The 21,237-nt window shown below is 42.8% G+C and overlaps 1 protein-coding gene across 1 annotated transcript; it reads left to right on the top strand.

The window, feature by feature from the left end:
• Positions 1 to 2,285: 2,285 nt before the first annotated feature.
• LOC145405782 (uncharacterized) lies at positions 2,286 to 20,684 on the top strand. Its single transcript, XM_080277018.1, has 13 exons — positions 2,286 to 2,363; positions 4,596 to 4,712; positions 5,056 to 5,132; positions 7,766 to 7,914; positions 8,701 to 8,770; positions 10,019 to 10,054; positions 10,266 to 10,346; positions 10,610 to 10,713; positions 11,456 to 11,565; positions 14,404 to 14,513; positions 16,151 to 16,295; positions 17,943 to 18,051; positions 20,391 to 20,684. Exons 1-13 carry the CDS (start codon positions 2,288 to 2,290, stop codon positions 20,626 to 20,628), a joined length of 1,422 nt encoding a protein of 473 aa, XP_080133144.1. The 5' UTR covers positions 2,286 to 2,287; the 3' UTR covers positions 20,629 to 20,684.
• Positions 20,685 to 21,237: the final 553 nt, after the last annotated feature.

Here is a 21,237-nt window from a genome sequence, read left to right as displayed (position 1 = left end):
TATTGCTTTGTTGATGCCGTTGTGGTAATGGTAACTGGGCACTTTTCTTAAATGGTTGGCATGAGCAGCCTAGCCCCGGACCCCTATCCTCCTGGTGGGGCAGTACTCGATCTGCGATAGTAAGGTGGGTGTTGTGTTTTACTCTGTGTGTGTGTGTGTGTGTGTGTGTGTGTGTGTGTGTGTGTGTGTGCGCGCGCGCTCGAGCATTAAAAACATTTTTATTCGATTTAAGCCAAACTTAGTGGAACTGTTGAGGGTCAGCCAAGGAATTTACCTAATATTTTGGGAGGAAAAATAGGTCAAAGGTCTGTCATGACAGGGTCAACTTAAGCAATTTTGACCCGATTTAGACCAAACTTAGTGAAAATGTTTGTTGCCCAACAATAGGGGTGTACTGTGTACTTGTAAAATTTTACGAAAATGTCGAGGGTAAAGCAAGAACGAGAGGATTTAAGTTTGAGAAGCCAGGTAAAGGTCAGCGTTACAGGACAGTATCAAAGTACAACCCGTTTGTATCTTTATAGACAATAACTACCTGAATTTTGATTTGATTTTAACTAAGCCCGATGGAAGTGTTGTGGATCAGCCAAGGGACTGACATATTGCTGTTGAGAACATTAGGTCGAGACTGAGGAAGAGGGGCTAATGTAGTCCAATACATTTAAGGGTAGATGACCAGCCTACTTCTTTTTGTGGCAGTATGTGATTGAAAGACCTTCAGTCACATCTTGTACTGAAAATATGCACGGCCATCACTCCGACGGGGGCATCCTAACCACTAACCAACCAGGCGCCACCAGACCGCCACGTGCAGAGAGAGGGTCGATTGCATAAGTGTCTATGCAATATTCAGGAGTGAGCGGTGCTGCACGACAATCGAATCCGGGTATTTCCCACTGTGTGCCTTTGTTGAAAGTAATGGTCTCTTTGTACTGCCAGGATTTCCCCCAGCTACCTCTCTCTCTCTCTCTCTCTCTCTCTCTCTCTCTCTCTCTCTCTCTCGTGGAGATAGTGAGTAGACCAGCCGATGTTGTAATAAAGGTGTCGTGCGTCTGACCTTTACACGTGACGTCACAGACAATAAATCTCATTGAGCGTGCTCGCGTGCGATGCTGGAGAGAGAGAGAGAGAGAGAGAGAGAGAGAGAGAGAGAGAGAGAGAGAGAGAGAGAGAGAGAGAGAGGCGATGAAGGAAATGCGGGTAGTGTTTTAATTCGTAAGAAATAATTATATGCATATTTTGGAAAGGTTGTGAATAGTGTGGTGAAAAAAATATATTTTGCGAGTTTGAAGGTGGGAGGAGGAGTGGTAGGTCAAAAAGGTGGATAGATATGTAGTAAACGAGTGTGTGAGAAAAACTGATTAGAAGGGTGATGAAACTAGGGAACTGACAGCGAAGCGAGCTGAGTGGATGAATTCTGTACGGAGTGCAAGACAAGGATATGGCACCCCTGTCTTTCCTGATGAAGTGATAGTCATTGGATTGACCTAACTGATGGACGGTATGAAGCGAGTGAGTGTGGATCTTTATGCCTGTCGGTGGATCAGGATTCCGGTGACTGCAATGGTGAGTTAATGAGAGTGTGACCCATTTAGCTGGTCAGACTCTTGGTTGGTTTCGCCTTCTATCGGGTTTTATTTTGCTATCATCATCATCATCATCGTCATCCTCATCATCTAGACCTTCTTTCCCACCCTTGGGCAGCGTGAGGAGTCCTGACAGCCAAGTTTGCCCAGTCCAATGAGCCACGCTTCCATCACTCACCATTCAAGCCCACGGAATCCTGGCTCCATCAGATAGGGGAAAAAAAAAAAAAATCACGTTCTGTAGCTTCACATATACCCATCTGATAGGCAATTTGAACGCTGTCATGTTAAAAAGGGATGCCAGATCCCTGGGTATTATTATTATTATTATTATTATTACATCTTGGTCGTACATCCTTAGGTAGGATAGGAAGTGCAGATGATGATGATGGTGGTGGTGATGTTGGTGGTGAAGATGAAGATGATGGCGATTATGATGATGATAATGGTAACTGTGATAACGATGTTGATGATGATTGATGGTGATGATGATGATGATTGATGGTGACGTTGATGATGATGATGATTGATGGTGACATTGATGATGATGTTTTCGGCCTGTTCACATTGAAGGTTCACCAAGAATAATTTAGATGAACAATTTAATCACTAAGTTTGATCTAATGAACAAAATTTTCTTTCAAGTGACAAGTATGAAGGAAAATATAGCCACCATATTTTTATTTTTTCCAGGGATGGTTATGGCCAAGAAAACGGAGACGACGAGAATGTGGGTCGGGGGTTCGATCCTGTTTGTCCTGGTGGGGACTCTGGCAGGTAAGGTAGGAGTAGGCAGAGGGTGAGAAAGGGGTGAGGCAGGGTACGGCAGGTAGGAGTAGGCAGAGGGTGGGAAAGGGGTGAGGCCTGGGAGAGGTATGGGAAGTAGGCAGGGTGAGGCATGGGTGAGGTGAGCTAGTTAGGCAGGGCGAGAAGAAAGTAAGGCATGGGAGGTGAGTAGGTTGAGGCTGGGTTAAGGTAGGGGATGTCAGAAGGGTGAGGAAAGCATGAGGCTGGGGTGAGGTAGGGGAGGTTTGCAGGGTAAGGCAGGGCAAATTGGCAGGGAAGGTTGGCAGGGTGAAGCTGGGGTGAGGCCAGGGTGGGGGAGGGGATATTGGGACATCAGCAGGGTGAGGCAGGGGAAGCTGGCAGGGAGAGTAGACAGGAAAGGTATTTTGTACAGGGAAGAGGAAAACAGTACATTATTCTAATACACACACACACACACACACACACACACACACACACACACACACACACACACACACACACACACACACACACACACACACACACACACACACACACACACACACACACACACTAGAAGCATGCGGGAGAGGAGGAAAGAGGGAGGAGAGGAGGGAAGGAGGGAGAGTGAGAGCGGGAGGGAAGAAGGAAAGAGATAATTTATTATACTGATTACCTACGGAAAAACTAAGGATGTGGAGCAAGGGTGGGGGTGGGGGGGATGAGAGAGAGATTTGAGTGGAGCAACAAATTGAGAAATGAGTAGGAAAAACGTTTCTTGGAAGCGACAAGGAAAAAACCACTTTATATGACGTTCGTTTTGATCAACACACTCAGGCTGCTTTACTCACTCACAGCTGAATAAATTTGTCTGTGTTAGTAGGAATAAAAAGTCCTGGAGCTGCCCTAACCATGGAAGGGTCAGTGGAGCAGCGACAGAACCAGATCACTCAACTGCTTGGTTATACAAACGTCCCTCAACTACTTCCCTTATCCCCTAATAAAGAATGGTGAACTACAGATCAGCGGAAGTCTGCAGTCCATCCGGGTTCACGTTTCAGATGAACACAACAACTACAGCCACAACAACAGTAGTAACAACAACAAAGTAGAAACACCACCAACAACAACAATAGTAAGAACAACAACAACAGCAACTAGAACACTGTAAAATTGTGCAAGGACGATTTTGATGAAAAAAAAAAAAAAAAATTCCCACAGCCACTGCCTAGCCTTGTAGCCCCACTAGAAGCCGAGCTATGAAGGACTGTGAGGTCAAGATCACTGATCTTGTGCATGTCACTTTAGGTCATCGCAGTTTGTAAGTCCACCAAGTTTCGTGGCTGTAGCTTTAATCCTTCACGGAAAATTAGGCGACATCCGGAATGTCCAGAAAACTCCCATTTGTTTTTTTTTTCCCGGACGATCTCAGAGAATAATCAACCGATTGGAACCATACTCCATTTTGCACTGCTTCTGCCTTAAGACTATATTGTTGTAAAATTTCAGCTTCCTAGCTTAAGCAGTTCTTGTGACAGTGGGACTGACTTACTTTTCTGTGTTCAGGATAATATCCGGAGATCCGGTTGACTGATTGCCACCATATTTGGCCAAAAGAAATTGACCTCTCCGACAAAGTTGACTAAGTTTGAAGGCTATAGACCAAATAGCTTCTGAAATATTGCAGCTTTATAATATGTAAGAATAAAATTGACAAGTTTTAACTATTACTACTACTACTACTACTACTGTTACTGCTATTACTGCAGCACAAAACTGCCTGGAAATACCGAGAACAAATTACAGTAAAAGGATATGGTAAAGAAGGGACTGAAGTAAAAAGCTGTGGCGTACCTGAGGGGGGGCGGAGGGGGGGCTTTTTGAAACTGCCCCCGGGCCCCCAATTGAGGGGGGGGGGCAAAAAAGTCTTAAAATTTATAATAAAAAGTAGACGATATTCTCAAAAAAAAAAAAAAAAAAAAATCATTTGTCTTCTCATGGTCCTGACAACTCTTGTAAGCTACAAAAAAAAAAAAAATGTCAGCTGATGATAAGAAAGAATTTAATATGGTGATGATGATGGTGACCATAATGGTGATGATGATGATGACAGTGATGATAATGATAAAGATGATATTGATTAGATAGTAAAGGAAAATGTTGGTGATGATAGTGTTGATGATAATGATGATGATAATGGTCCTTGGATTGATGAAAATGATATGTTCATGATAATGACGCCGATGATGATATTTGTTTCAGGTGTGGGAGTGTGTGAGGGAGGGTGTGTGAAACAAGTCAGTGTCACAGTCCAGAACAGGACCAGATCTTTGGAATATTCCCTAGCGATTGAGGATACGCCAGACTGTAAGAAGAAAGGTATGTGTGTGTGTGTGTGTGTGTGTGTGTGTGTGTGTGTGTGTGTGTGTGTGTGTGTGTGTGTGCGTAGCAGAGTGAGGTGTAACTTTGTGTGGTGTGGCAGTGTGAGGTGTTGCAGTATGAGGTGTGGCAGTGTGTTATGACTGTGTAAGATGTGGCAGTGGGAGGTGTTGTAGTGTGAGGTGTGGCAGTATTAAGTGTGGCAATGTGAGGTATGGCAGTGACAGGTGTGGCAGTGAGAGGTGTGGTAGTGTAAGGTGTAGCTGTGTGTTATGTGGAAGTGAGATGGGACATTGTGAGGTGTGACATACATTACCTAAACACATCTTCTTTTGGCTTGCAGAAGAGTGGGATGCAGTTTTGGAGCCATGTGACCCAAATGATGACAGTTATTCTGGCAGCCTCGTGCAGTGGGAGAAGGTATGGAAAACGAAGTTGTGGTGTAGTGGATTACAGTGCCTCGGTCGCTAAGTTCTGTTCTGTGTACCAGTTTTACATTATTTTTTCTTATTCAGGAAAGTCTAGGTTAGGTTTTGTTTTCATAGTATCTGATCAGGATGGTTTGTTTCCATAGTGTCAGGTTAGGATGGTTGTTTTTTTTTAGTAGGAGATTAGGTAGATTTGTTAGTTAAGTTAATCTGGTAGGTTAGATTAGGATAAGTTAATATAAAAGAAAAAATGGTCATCCTGGTTTTTCTGTCATGTAATACTGTCAAGGAAAGTAGGTTAAGGAAGATGTGCAGCAAAACCTTTTATATTACTTAGAATACGGCCATTTCTTAACATCTCTTCCATAGCGATTTCCGTGTACAGTATTCCGCACGACACCTTTGTATATTGCAATTTCTAGCAATTTATTCCACATATCATGTACACCTTTGTATCATCATGGACAGAATGGTATTGATGCAGGCTCTGTCAGTATTGTAATACTTTAAAATGAATGCAAAAGAATATTGAGGTGAAACAGGCTAAGTAAATCGCTAACGAAGAGGTGCAACAAAGCTTTCTATGTATATATATATTATTTACACCTCACTGCTGTGGATCTGAAAGGTGTGAGACTGCAACATACTGTGATATTCTGGATTCCCTCGCCCTGATCCGTTAGAATAGAGGCAGCTGTTATTAGGTCAGGATGGTTCACAAATGTGCAAAATGACATTCTGCATATATTTAATAGCATTAACTTAGAACTGGCTGCTGTCCTCATTGCAGTGGGTCGGGGTGTGGGAGTCCAAGAAGAAACATCACATTATGTAGATAGGATGTTGACGGTATGTACAGTAGATGATCCATTGCCACAAATGGGAATGTTGGGTGGGAGAGGAGATACAGGTTAGTGCTTGAATTCTTTATATTCTCTAACTACCCAAGCTACACGGAATCCATCTTCAGAGAATAAACGTTAGAGAAAATGAAGATAGCTCTGACCTGTGTTTCTCTCCTACCAGCATTACGCTATGTCATTATGTCACATCACAGTGAGATGGCTTTGAGACCTTCTCCTTAAAGATGATTAATTGACTCAGTGGTATATTGGAATTTGTCATTCTGAATATAATTGTGGTCAGTTTACTGTTGCAACTATAATGTGTTTTATAAGAAAGAACTAGAGACTCTGAAAGATATTGCACTCACCTTCACACATCTTTCCTGTCCTTTTTGGAGAGAGAGAGAAAGAGAGAGAGAGAGAGAGACGCAGTTTTTCTAATCTAATCTCTTGCTCTTCCGGTAGTTTGTTACTCAGCTCAAGTGGTAAAAATAGTTAATTGCTCCACTCCAGCTGCACATCAGTCATCATCATCATCATCATCATCATCATCATTATCACATCATTATAATATTAATAATGATAGAAATAAAGAAATGGTGTGGAAAGGTATGTGAGGGACGTGTAGGTTAGAGGGAGGGCAGCCTGAGGTGGAGGACAGTGACATGATCAGAAAGAAGGCTGTGATAGGAAAGATCCTTTTAAAATTTTTCTATGAAGAACAGACTAAAAAACTTGTGAGACACAGGATGTAAAAGCGTTGGGCGATAGTTAGAGGGCTGGGAATGGTCACCCTTTTTTGGAACAGGCTGAATGAGAGCAAACTTCCAGTAAGAAGGAAAGGTACAAGTTGATAGGCAAAAGCAAAAGATTTTACCTAGGCAGGGTGTAAGCACAGAAGCACAGTTCTTGAGGACAACAGGAGGGACCCCATCAGGCCCATATGCCTTGTTAGTGTTAAGGCCAGAGATGGCAGAAAATACATCAGCTGAAGAAATTTTGATGTCACCCATGAAGAAGTCAGAAGGGGGAAGTGATGAAGGAACAGCACCAGAATCATCTAAAGTGGAATTGGAGGGGAAAGTCTGAGTGAAGAGATCTGCTTTATCAGTAGAAGAAACCGTTACAGAGCCATCAGAGTAGAAAAGAGGAGGGAAGGATGATGAGGTAAAGTTGTTAGAAAGAGGCTGGTACGGTGATGCTTTTTTTTTTTTTTTTTTTTTTTTTTGAATAGGAAGTGTAGTGTGTAATGTGCATATAGTTCGGTGTTGACAGAGAAACTTGTATTGGAGAGTATGCTGGCCCACTCTCTGTGTTACGGAAACACTGAAGAAGTACAGCAAAGGGGAATGGTCAGGAACTAGTCCCAAGGGCTGATGAAACGGGAGCCTCAGCTCTCCCTGTCATCAGCTTTCCATCCACCTTGAGAGGACTGCCCTGCTCGAATTGTGCTACAGTCTACTCCCTGTGTGTGTGTGTGTGTGTGTGTGTGTGTGTGTGTGTGTGTGTGTGTGTGTGTGTGTATTAGAATTACTTACTTAGAGTTGATTTCCAGTACAGGATCCTTATGGTTCCTGTATGTTGGACTCAGGAGCTTCTGGTACTTGTGTATGTGTGTGACTTCAGCCCCATTACCGCAAATTAAGTGCAGTTTGTTCCCATTATGTTTACTGAGACAGCTTGAGGTCAGTTAACATTCATCCAGACAAATTTGTTAAGCTGATAGTGAGTCATGGGAGCCTGAGAGAGTTCCAAACTTCCTAATCTCCTCTCTATCCAGGTGCGGCGAGAGGGCGGGACGATTGGGGCAACATTCCATCAAGACAAAGGCTGGAGACGCCTGGTGGTGAAGGAGGGCAGGGAAACGCGTTCTCACTGCTTCACCATTGTCGGCTTGTCTTTCACACCTAGTATTTACATGGAATTTACGTAAGTTCTGGCGGTTCAGGAGCTTGTCAGGGCGATTAGAGACATGAAAAGGCTGATAAGAGGCTTGTTAGGGCTAGTTAGAGGCTAGTTAGGCCTAGTTAGTCGTTTGTTAGGGCAAACGCTTCTTTGAGGGGCTTGTCTGTTACTTCTAATGTTTATATCGAATATACTGTATATGCTCTGCTGGTTTGTTGATGGTTAGAACTGGTATTAAGGTTAGCAGATGCTTATTAGGGCTTCTTGTGCTAGAATAAGCCTTTTTTCTTTTTTTAAGATTGAGTAATAAAGTGGTTGGTGATTTGGTAGACCTAGTTACGGGAAAGCGTTCTAAGAGAGCGAACTTGTATACCTCTGCCAGCACCAATAGTATTTCTGATGTACTGTTGTAATTCCTCTTTCCTACCGAACGAATACTTTTACAGTCTCTCATAGTCAGTTTAATTTTACGGTCTTGGTCTGCCGTGTTACACAGTCTCAAAGAGAGCATACCCCTGCCAACTCCATTGAAATTTATGGTTTATTCCTTCCTCCGGATCCGGATCTATGTCAAAATTTAATCAAGTCTTCCTTGACCCACCGTCCACATATTCACCACATATAAGTGAAAACTGACAAGCTTTTCATTATTTTATACGCAAAAAGACAGACATGGGTGAATACATACACTGGCGGATGTAATGTTAAAAAAAAAATAACCAGTGGTATAATATTTTCTCTCTCTCCTTACTGTATATAGCAATAATAGCTACAGTGATTTAATATTTTTCTCTCCCTGTATTTCCATAGCCTCAGCAAAATCGACTTCAAACTCGCTCGTGATCCTCGGGTCAAGAATGCTACCTTTAACGTGCATCCGGTAAGTTAGGTTAGTTAGTTGGTTAGTTAATCAGTTTTAGTTTTTATCCTTAACTTGGCCCAGATTTTCGTCCTTTTTGCAACTAATTTCACACGTCTCAGTAGCGGAAACAGGCAGAACTATGACTCTACACTGTTCCCATAGCACTTCTGCATGACTAGCATCACATTCTAGTTTTAATTTATTGTTACAGCTCGGCGTGTAAGAAGGAGGGATGACAATTTTAGGCCAAGTTAAGAGTAAAAACAGTATAGTCAGTTTGTTATACTCTTTTTATTTTGACATCCATAAGTGCCATCTCTCCATCTTGAATGCCGAGTCATAACAATAGATTAACACTAGAATTTGATACAAGTCACAAAGCAGTGGTGAGGAAATGACTTAGACCCGTAGCATCGTCTGTTTCTGCCACTTAGTGAAATAAGCAGGATGTTAATGAGCTAAGTTTAAGTTTACGCCTTGTAGTTAAAAGCCCCCAAAACATAGTACTGTATGATCACTTGAACTTGCTGATACAGTTTTTAATTGAACAGTTATGGAACCCTAGCTTAATATTCAGAGAAGTTTGAAGGCCTCTGAAGGTCTTATCACATGTGTTCGATTGCTCACTATATCGTTCAGAAGTGGATTGGTACCTATATCTGCGACTGTACAGACAAAGGCCCGTATTCTCTTTGGTTAAGGAAGCTTCCTATCACCTCTTTTTAAGCAATTTACTTTGCTTATTACACCTTACTGTGTTATTCTGAGGCATGTAAATCCCTTAAACACTACACAACTCTACATAAATGATGTACAAAAGGATATTAACCCTCCATTACCAAAAATACATCGGTCAGGAGGAGATGCTAGGGAGCCTCTCCACCCAGCGAGAATATGGGTCTAACACTATGGTGCTAGTCATGAAGAAGTGCTCTGGTAAAGGTATAGAACTAGCTTTGTCTTATTTTGACACTGAGCTTTAGCAGGAGATTGACAAGAATATGGTGCTAGTCACGAAGAAAGGCAATGAAAAGTATGTGGAGCCATAGCCTTGTCATATTCTGCCACGAAGCTTTTGCAAGAATAACACTAGAATATATTGCTAGTCACGAAGAAATGCAATGGTAACGATGTAGAACCGTAGCATACTTATTCTGCCATTGAGTTGTAACAAGAGGGAAACTAGAAATATGGTGATAGTCACAAAGAAGTGCTCTCTCTTTCTCTCTCCCATAATAATTCCATATTGCTTTCTCTCTCTCTCAGGGATACCCAGGCGGTGACTGTGATCGTCAGACCTTGGTGAGTATCATGCCAGTGGGAACAGGAATGGGAATAAGAATGGAGCTGGGAATGAAATCGGGAATGGAAACAGATGTGGGATTATGAATGGGTGCGAGGATGGAGGTGGAAATATGAATGTGAGTAGGTGGGAATGGGAATGGAACTGTCAGTAGGAATTGGAAAAGGAATGGGAGCAGGAATGATTCACATCTCTCTCTCCCCCACCCAGGTCTACCAGAAATCAGTCGATGAGAGTTTTGCAGCCACCATATATGACACGTTCAACACCTCAGACTGTTTCTGTTTCTCGGTACGTAGAGAGAGAGAGAAAGAGAGGTTGGTGGTGCTGTAGTAACATATCCATCTCTCGAAATTTAGCTTTCACCTTTATAGCTTTGATATTTAGCTGTCTTGTGCTTGGTTTTATTTTTGTGTAGCTGTGGAGTTTTAGCCGTTCCTCTGTTGAATCTTAATAATTAGCTTTGATATGTAGAATCTCCCCTGCCTAACATTTATAGTTAACTGTCCCCCTGTTTAGCTGTACCCACATTTTAGCTTTCCTATCCCTTACAGATAAAGTTGGAAAGCTATGGCCCCCAGCTGTCCTACCCCAGTGATTTCAACTTCAAGAACTGCACCCCGGATACCAAAGGAAACTCAGATCCGGAACGAGAGCAGTGAGTTGGGATGGGGCTGGGGTGAATGGGGATTGGGAGGTGGAATGGGGATGAGGGGTGTGTGGGGTTTGGGAGGAATGTGAGAAAGTGTATGGGTGGGGAGAGGGAGAGTGTGTGTGTGGGTGAGGGTAGGGGGCAGGGATGTATGGGATTAGAGGATGTGGGGGGTGATGGAGGGTGTCAGGGTGGGAGCTGGGGTGAATGGGGTTTGGGAGAAGGAATGGGGATGTGTAGGCGTGTGTTGGGGTGAGGGGTGAATGAGTTGGAAGGGGAACAGGTGTGGGGGTGGGGCAGGGGGCACGTGTGTGGAGGGTGATGTTTGGGGTGATGTCTGGAGGTGTGTGGTGGTGTGTGTGTTTGGGGCAGGTCGAATGTGGATGTGTAGGGGTGTGTGGAGGAAGTCGGGGTCAGGAGTGTGTAGGAGGATGTATGGAGGTGGGAGGAGGTTTGGGTGACATGAGGTATGCAAAAGGAAGCATAGGAAAGAAAACAACAGCAGACCTATTTGTGTGTGAAGGGGGTGAGGATCTAGGGGAATGTGTGTGTGTGTGTGTGTGTGTGTGTGTGTGTGTGTGAGAGAGAGAGAGAGAGAGAGAGAGAGAGAGAGAGAGAGAGAGAGAGAGAGAGAAGCCTTTTTCAGCTTAGACATATCAGTTAATTGAGGAAAGTGAGATGCAATAGAGGCGAAATATTGGGCGTACCCAGGTCGGAATATATCACTAACCTGCTCTAATTCTTCCAGCTGGGACATTGGTGTCATCGTGGGTGGATGCGTGGTAGTAATAGTAGTGATAGGGGCTGTGATATCGTCTCTCAAGAAGTGGCGACCCGTCTCTTCTTATAGTCCAGAGAGTAAGAATATCATATTAGTTTTTGTAACAGTTTTGCTGCTGTTGGGTAGAGTATCTGTGTACATGTTTTACTGGCTATTTGTCTGTTCCGTCTGTAATGTATATGCTTGAATGTATAGCTAGTTGTACCGTATGATGATGTACAGTCATGGTCATAAATCATCTATCCTCCGGTACCCGTGCCTCAGGCTGGCTTCTTTATTCGCGGATCTGTCCGTTCTCCCCTTTGGGGCTAAGATGCGAATGAATGTGTTTGAATGGATGAGTAAATGGAGAGTGAGTCGTCCTGTCTCGGCTACCTCCCTTTCCTTGGAGGAAGCAGCCTAGGTATATAGATAGATAGATAGATGTCACATTGGAGTAAGAGGGGCTGAGAGGGAAGGGCCAGGGAGAGAAGGGAAAGTGGGTGGGGGGATGAGTGATGGTGCTGGGGTGGAGTGAGAGAGAGGAGGGAAGGTAGGTAGGAGAGGGAGAATTAAATGCGAATGGTGGTCACATTATTTTTCTGTTTTCTTTCATTCAGGACATGATATAAAGGAGTTAATATTCGGTAGATAATTCCGCTTTAAACCTTGTGTAGCGGAGTCAGATAACAAGTTCGAGATAGGCAGTGATGTCAAGGGCTGGCTTGTGAGACAATTTTCTGACATGACAGATCAAATATTAGTGCATAGCCATCACGACTGTGTGGGCCCAGATTGTCAGTGCATGGGAGCCAGAGAACGAGAGGACACGGCCCGTCCCCTCCAGTACGCCAAGGATGAGTGGGAGCTGTTCAGATGAAACCAGCAAACCATCAACAACACTGTTTCATCGGTGCCGTCCATACTGCATGAGGTTATTGAGACAGGAGGCCACTGGACTACTTACTAAGGCTTTCCTGGTTGCTTTGGCTTGACTAATATCATCATCTATCTAAAGCTTGTTATCTGATGCCGCTATACAAGATGTAATGCAGCATTATCTAGCGAATATTAACTCCTTCATATCATGCCCTGAATGAAAGAAAGTAGACAAATTATGTGACCAGCACTTTGCATTTCATTCTCCCTACCCTCCCACCCCTCCCTCACTCCACCCCAGCACCATCACTCGTCCCCCCACCCACCTTTTCTTCCCTCCTTGGCCCCTCCGTCTCAGCCCCTCGTACTCCTGTGTGCCTTGCTGCGCATGAAGGAGCCAGCCTGAGGTATGGGGTACAGGAGGATAGATGTTATTTATGACCACGACTGTATATAGCTTAATGTATGGCTGGTTGTATGATGTAGTTGTGCGAATGTACAGCGTAACTGTTGGGAAGTCTGTTGTGGCGAGATCAGAGTACAGTATTTGCAAGTTATGATCACAGTACTGTCATACCTTGTCTTCTTACTTCCACGCTCACTTCCATATTTTATATAACTGCTGTCTGTGAAGCAGCAGTCTTTCTTCCATCCTGTACTCTTTCATGCACATCACCCTCAAAACTTCCATCCTTGCTCATCTCACTACTTTTTCTTTTTAATGCATCTGATACTGGGTATAGGTTTAACAGCGTTTTCCCTGAGGCCCAGCAGTCTTCCTACCCACCAGACACCTCCACATTTCACTACTTTGTCACCAACACACACCGTCCCTATTGAAGACATTCTAGGACTGTCTTGTACAGGACTGGTGTATTGATATTAGTGAGGCAAATACGTAAAGGCACTAATATTCATAATTTCCTGACTATTCAGCCTCACTGTGCACTATGTTACTTCATGCCTCTCAGAGACCATAACTTTATCTTTGCCACATTCACTTTAAGACATCATTTCTCACATTTCTTTTCTCACTTTAACATGTTCTAAAATTGCCATAATCTTCCTCTTGAATGCTGAGCAACGACAGGATTTAGTGAAAGTAGTTTATATTCTTCAACTCAGTTTTGTTGTTGTTTCCATGTCTCCATGACAGGAGTGTTAAAATCCTTTCATTTTAATTTGGCCTGAAATTGCCATCTCTTCTTGAATGATGCGTGATAACAGTAGATGATGATAGCTACGAAGGCGTGCTATGGAAAGGATGTAGAGCCGTAGTAATTACGAAGATGTGCCATGGAAAGGATGCAGAGCTGTACCGTAGTAGTTATGAAAACAGGCTATGGAAAGGATGTAGAGCTGTTGTAGTTAGGAAGACGTGCCATGGAAAGGATGTAGAGGCTTAGCATTATCTTATTCTACCTTTGAGTTATGTACAGTATGCTGCAAAAAGGAGGAAGTTTGGACCATATTCAGATGAGAACTGTAGTTTTCTGTTTTATGACACCATTTGCTACCTGTATCTCTCATGAATTTCCTGGTAGTGTGTTATGAACAATAAATGCTGGTGGAAGTGACGGAAGTGTTCAGTTTGTATTCTCATTCCTTTTTTTTTTTTTTTTTTTTTTTTTTATACACCATTGCCGTGAGCATGAGAGAACTGTTGGCTTTACATTTTCTGGCACATTATATTAGTGTGTGTGTGTATGTGTGTGTGTGTGTGTGTGTGTGTGTGTGTGTGTGTGTGTGTGTTTGTCCATCTTTCCACACATTTGTCACCATAGACTGCTTAAGTGTTCATTGCCTTTTTTTTAATGCATTTCTAATTAGCTAATCAACACTACCATGTCATTGAGCATGCTGTTGATATTCTGTCTGTCTGTCTGTCTGTCTGTCTGTCTCTCTCTCTCTCTCTCTCTCTCTCTCTCTCTCTCTCTCTCTCTCTCTCTCTCTCACGTTTCTTGCATTCTGAACCCCACTTCACCTCATCTTTGACTGGGAAAAAGTTGTTGGGGTGCTGCTGCTGATGATGATGATGATTTGTTCTTTTTTTTAAGAGGAGAAACCATCAGAGACTACGGAGGTTTTCGTCCTGTACACCCCTGACCAGGCGAACCGCAGACAAATGAAGGACCTTTTGGCATACCTCTCCTGCCACAGCTGGAAGGTTAGTGAGTAATACTAATAATAATAATAAAAATATTCATCCATCCATCCATCATCCAATCCTACGTTGCCCTATGAGGAGGATAGGAGCCCGGGGCTAGGCATGTTGGTCCTGACATTTAAGATGAGAGTGACCAGCCACACTCATCCCTGAGTGGCATTACATGAGCAATAAACCCCAACCACTCCTTGGATATAAATCTTCACCGGCTGAATCCGATTGGAGTGCCGTAAATACCCACTAAACCACCAGGCGCCAAAATTTGGTTATTTGGTTACCACCCAGCGTAGTAAATGGTTTCCTGGTGTACAGGAAACCATTTGGCTTGTCACTGAGTGTAGAGTCACCCACAGGCAGAATGAATAGGAAAGAATGAAGGAAAGAAAGACAGAAGAGGGAGTGTAAAGTCACCCGTAGGCAGAGGGACTAGGAAAGAATAAAGGAAAGGAAGACAGAAGAGGATGGAAGGTAAGAAGGATGGAGGAGAGGAAAGGGCAGACACCCGAGAGCAGCACTACATCGAGTGAGTGGATGGCAAGCGCCCTCACCTACCACTATAATAATGATATTAAAAATAATAATAATAATAATAATCGTCATCATCATCTAATCCAGTGTTGTCCCATAAGAAGCGTAGGAGCCTGGGGCTTGGCAAGTTGGTCCTGACATTTAAGATGAGAGTGAATAATATAATACTGTAATAATAATAATAAAAATTTAGAATTAATCAGTATCAGTGGTGGCGATTTGTATGTAGAGATAGCACAGGATCAAAGTGGGTTATTGTACATAAGATATAGGGATGCGCACACCAAAATGCTTGCATGCTCAACAATAAGCATGGAGTAACACACCTTTGCTGTTTAAATGCAAAGCTACTCACAAAGCTCTACTAACCTTCGTAGGAGTAGTGAAATCGGTTCACAAAAATATTGATTTTGTTCTGCTTTCTACTTCTCCCTTTCATTTTTTCTTCGTCAGTTGTAACTCCTAAATGGAAAGGCGTACACAAGCGATTTAAGCACCAAAATGCTTCTTAATGTCCAGAGATGTTTCTTTTTATACTTAAAGCTATAGTAGCCACAGTATGTGAGATAAAGTATAGAAACAATCTCTGGCATTGAGACCTCTCAGAATATATAAAACCTGGATTTAAATTGCTCCATTCCACGTAAGCATTTTATGTAGACTGTTCTGTATCAGTAACTGCAGTAGCAATTTTCATACAGATAAAAGTAATTTTTATAGTATGGCTAAAGTGTACTTGCTAGCTAGCATCCATAAAAAGATAAAAGTTAGAGTAAAAAATTTTCTATAATGATTGTTAAGATGCACTGATGGAAAAAATGCAGAAACGAGAGATCACACACACACACACACACACACACACACACACACACACACACACACACACACACACACACACACACACACACACACACACACACACACACACACACACACACACACACACACACAGAAACAAGAGAGCTTTTGGGATGGAAGGAGATTCAGAATTCTGTACCCATTACTACATTCCACCCTGTCTGCACCAAACTTTTTTGGTGGTAGTTGCAAGGAGGAATAAAAAAATACATCATCCAGATATGGGGATTAATTTGGTTCTTTCCCTGCAGGTGACTGATTTGAATGAGTTCTCCCACGAACGATGTAAAGACGAGACCAGCTGGGTAGAGCGTCTGACTGGAGATGGGGACTCTGGAGTGAAGGTGGTGGTGGTTGAGAGCCCTGCCCTACACACACTCTGCTCATCCATCCTTAGTAAGTTAGGTTTTATATTAGTTTGATTTCATTAGGTTAGATTAGGGATGAAACGCTTTTGTGAAGGTGGTGATGGTAGTGGTGGTGGTTGAGTGTCCTGCCTTACACACATTCATCCATCCATCATCCATCCATAGTAAGATAGATTAAGTTAGGCTTGGTATTCTAGAATAACAGCTGTGGTAGTACAGACGTGATGTAAAGGTAAATTTCTGTGTTTTGCATAAGTGTGATGATGATGATGGTGATGGTAATTATTATTACTGTTATAATTCATCATCATCATCCGGACCTCCTCTCCCACCCTAGAGCATGAGGGTGAGGAGTAACAATGTCCAGACAGCCCAAATTTGCCCAGTTCAATGGGCCACACTTCCATTCACTCACCATGCAAGACCCCTGAAGTCTGAATCTATCTGATATGCCAAAAACATTCACCACTTTCAGTAACTTCACATAAACGTATCCGGTAGAGTCAGTCCGGACACTGTCACGTTAAAAGGGGATGCCAAATCCCTAATCATGCACTTCTTGCAATATTCATCCATCCAGCTCGATCTCTTGCTGGTACCCTAGTCTCACTAACTTCCAAACCTCTCTTCCTGACAAACTCATTCACCATATCCTTCTGCCTTCTCCTTGGCCAACCTCGCCTCCTCCCTCCATCGAATTCGCTCCAATATACCTTTTCCACCGCTCTACAGTTATCCATTCTCTCCACATGACCATACCATCTCAGTACACTTTTCGATTCTGGTGTCGACAGACTTCCTCACTTCGCATCTTTCACGAATCACATTATTTCGTATCCTATCCACTGTACTCCACATACATTCCTCAGCAGTCCCATCTCCACTGCTCTCACTCGTGACTTTTTATTTTCATGCCACACCATAGTCTCACCTTAGTATCTGTAAACAATAGTAATAATATTAATAATAATAATAATGTAGAAGTGACAATAGAAGGAAATGTGAAGTGCCATAAATACCTTATGGTCCTTCTCACAAGCCTTCTCCACTATCTGTCTCACTGCAAATATTTGATCCATACATCCTCTGACACTCCTAAAGCCACCCTGTGCATCTCTCACTAGAACTTCTGAGCTCTCTCTTACTTTCTCTATAATAATTCTTCCATATACCTTCTCTACCACACTCAGTGAACTTATGACACAATCATTCTTGCACACACTTTGCTCACCGTTATTTTTGTACTGGGTACAATCACTGCCTTTTTGCACTTTGCTGGCACAGTTTCACTCATCCATGCCTTCTTACATACCTCCAACGAGCACTTCATTCCGCTCTCGTCGCTACGCTTAATCACCTCCGTATACACCTCATCAACCCCAGCTGCCTTCCCATTTTTCAGCCATTTCACAGCATTCTTCACCTGTGTGAGTGTCACGTTTCCTATCACTCCATTCCTTCTCTGCACACCCCCAAAACCAGTCATGTTTACAGCAGCACTGCTCTCTCTATTCCCATTCATCAGGCTTTCAAAATACAGAATTCTTTCCATCTGGTCCTTACTTCATCCTCCTAGGTTAATAATCAACCATTTACATACGTCACACTTTCACATTTCTTTCTACTGTCACTTCTACATTATTGTTATTATTAATATTATTACTATTGTTTACAGATACTAAGGTGAATGGAGAGCTGGACCATGATCAGTCATTTCTGAGATTCGCCATGAGACAAATTCTGATTAACAAGCTGGACAACTACAATAGAATCTTCACTGTAAGGTGAGGTGAAAGAGAGAGAGAGAGAGAGAGAGAGAGAGAGAGAGAGAGAGAGTATATATATATATATGTGACGTCGTAGTGATAAAGTTAAGTTCACAAGCACTTTTTTACATACAGTATAAGCGATTTATTTCGTCTTGATCACAATAATATTCTCCCGTCCAAACTAAAATTTTCGCATTGTTTGCAAACTGGATTACACATCTCAATTTTTTCTTAATATTATCAGCAAGTGTTGGGAAGTAATTAGCTGGTTTGGGCATTTGGTTTAGTTTCCAGTCCATTGAAAGCGACATTTGTACCTTGGCCAGCCTTACAGAGTTGATGTTGTTAAGAGGAAGGATGGAGTCATGTAACTTACTGATTGCTTGAATATTCTCTTGTGTTCATATTTTTGTATTGCCTTTTTCCTTCCTCTGTTTTTTGGTAATCTTTTTCTTATTAGTATTGTTCCATCTTCTTCTCTCTGTTTTTTTTCTCTTTGTTATTTTTCAGTGTATGGCTGTTTTTTTCCATTTATTGTTCATTTTCTTGTTTTTTGTTATTATTGTTCTGTTTCTTATAGTCATACAATTTTTCCTTTTTGTTATTTTTGCTGCTTTAAAAAATCATCATTATGTCCATGCTGGCTAACTGAAAATTATCCATCTTCTGTTGCCTATTGCATATGTCTCGTTTAATATTAACAGGGTTAGCATAATTATAATGTCGAAAAGATACAACAAAGACTGAGATCCTGCAAAATTTTCCCTTCTAATGAAAGCTGAACAGAAGTATCTCTCACTATATTCGCTGACCAATGCAGTATTTCGAAGCTAAGAGAGGCTTGGTATTTTTCTCTGCCCATGGTTACAAAAGGTCGCCTAATACCTCCTCTGCTTCCCAGTTTCCTCGCTGGCCAATATTCCAAAGCTGAGAGAGGCTTGGTATGTTTTGCTACCCATAGATACAAAAATTTTGACTAATGCAATATTTCATCTCTCCTACTTCTCACTTTCCTCTGGTGGCCAGTGATCCAAAGCTGAGAGAAGCTTGGTATGTTTCTGTGCCCATAGTAGGTTCTCTTTGATATGATGCATCAGGGAGGAGAGTGACGAACATACCCCAAGTGAGAACATAGTGGAAGGATTGACGAGTGTTTGTCCCTTACTGTATATGAAAGATTACGAGTGCTGGTTTATTCGAGTATTACAGAGTTCGACAGAATTGAGGTATGTACGTGTGTGGGGGGGGGGGATACAAGCAAAGAAAACTAAATCCCTGTATACGAGAGGTATGTCCAAAGTTGAATTGAAATACTGTATGGTTTGAGGCAACAAGAATGAAATACAGAAAAATTAATCAAAAAAATGAACTCCTTCAGTGTTAGAGTTGATTCCTAAATTAAATTTTATTATTTCGAAAGATTGAGAGTGAAATGAAGAGGAAATGAGAGTTGAAAAAGTTAATGGAGATTGTTTAGTTCCTGAAGGGTGTTAGCAAAAGTGACTCAGAATAGTTTGGATATCACAAGAACAAGAAAAGAAAAGCCATCATGATAAAGACGTCGCACCAAGAGTGCATGGAAGCCTCACCTCTGTCTGCCTCACCCCTGCCTTCTTCACCCCTGCCTGCATCACTTGTGCCTGCCTCATCATCGGTGCCTGCTTCACCCGTTCCTACCTCGCCTGCGTCTACTTCACCCCTGAGTGTCTCACCCATACCTGCCTCACCTCTGCCTGCTTCACCTGTGCCTGCCTCACCTCTGCCTGCTTTACCCCTGCATTCCTCACCTTTTCTGCCTCACCACTAACTGCTGCACTTCTACCCCATCCCTGGCTATTACATCCTTGCCTAACCCCTGTGTACCATCTCACTTCTGCCTTCTTCTCTCTTGCCTGTTACCTCACGCCTGCCTGCCTTACTTTTTTTACTGCTTCACCCCTGCTGCTAACCTCCCTGTCTTATCCCTGCTTGCCCACCCCTTACCTCTTGCACCCCTGCCTCACTCCTGTCCGTTGCTTCATCCCTACCTACCTTACGTTTGTCCACTGTCTCACCTTTGCCTGCCTTATCTCCATGCATCACCCCTGTTTGCTGATGTAGGTGGGCGACGTCTTGTTGCCCAGTAATATGAACGTCCCTCAACTCCCTCCCTATTGTCTGAAGAGAAGTTGATAAACTGCAGTGTATGCGCAACTTCAGCCTCCAATCCCCTGGGTTCATGCCTAGATAAGTCTGGGGCAACAACAACAGCAGCAACCTCTGTCTGTTACCTAACCTCTCCCACCTCTTCTCACCTCTACCTCTTCTTTCATCCTTCCTCCCTCCCTCTTCTCTCACCTCCCTCCCTTCCACAGGTTCACTGAAGACAACCCACAGGATGAAGACAAAATCCCAGGGGAAGACATCCCAGTGCAACCAGGTCTACCACTGAGGGAGGAACAACGGGAGGAGGGACTGCTGGTGAATGACCGTTTATACATACTTCCAGGGCATCGTGAGAACCTCTTGGCAGGGCTGAAGGGTCAAGAGGAAGACAAGAAGAAAGAGGAGATGAATGTTGAGGTGAAGACGAGAGATCCTGTAATGGTCTGAAATGATCCATGAAGAAAAATAACCCTTGATAGTGCCACGAGAATGTGATTAAGAACAAAAAAAAAAAAAGAGGAGCGTGGAAAGCTGCAAAGAAAGAAAGAAAGTGGAAATAAATGGTAAAGTTCAGACAAGAGATCCTGTGATAGTTTGAAATTATCTGGGAAGAAAACTGACCATCAATATACCAAAGGAAAGAGGAATAGGAAGAGGAAGAGACTAGAATTTTCAGTGGGGAGATGGAGAAGAAGGGAATGATTGGTGAGGTGCAGACGAGAGATCTGTGCCAGGTTGGAATGAGCGCACTATAGGAACCCCATGAATTTGATGATGCATTGATTGTCTTGTGTGGTTGGCTCCTTCTGCTGGTGTGTACGTGGGTTCGGCAGTTTAAGTGAGAAATGAATACGTGATTCAGGGTAGACATTGATAATGCTGACTGAGCTGTTTCCACAACATACAAAAAATCACCCGACACAGCAGTAAAAGAACATTATATATGGATGTCTCTGGATAATACATAACGCAGGGTGGTCCATATACATATAATACTCCTCTTCCACGCTTCCTTCATATTTCTACTTTTTCCTCCCTCCGTTAGTTCTTTCCCAA

This window comes from Coenobita brevimanus, chromosome 68 (genome assembly GCF_032717465.1).
Source record: "Coenobita brevimanus isolate Jiangsu-jjx chromosome 68, ASM3271746v2, whole genome shotgun sequence".
Lineage (NCBI taxonomy): Eukaryota > Metazoa > Arthropoda > Malacostraca > Decapoda > Coenobitidae > Coenobita > Coenobita brevimanus.
Note: the sequence above shows the minus strand (reverse complement) of the source record. Positions and strands in the feature narration are given on the sequence as shown.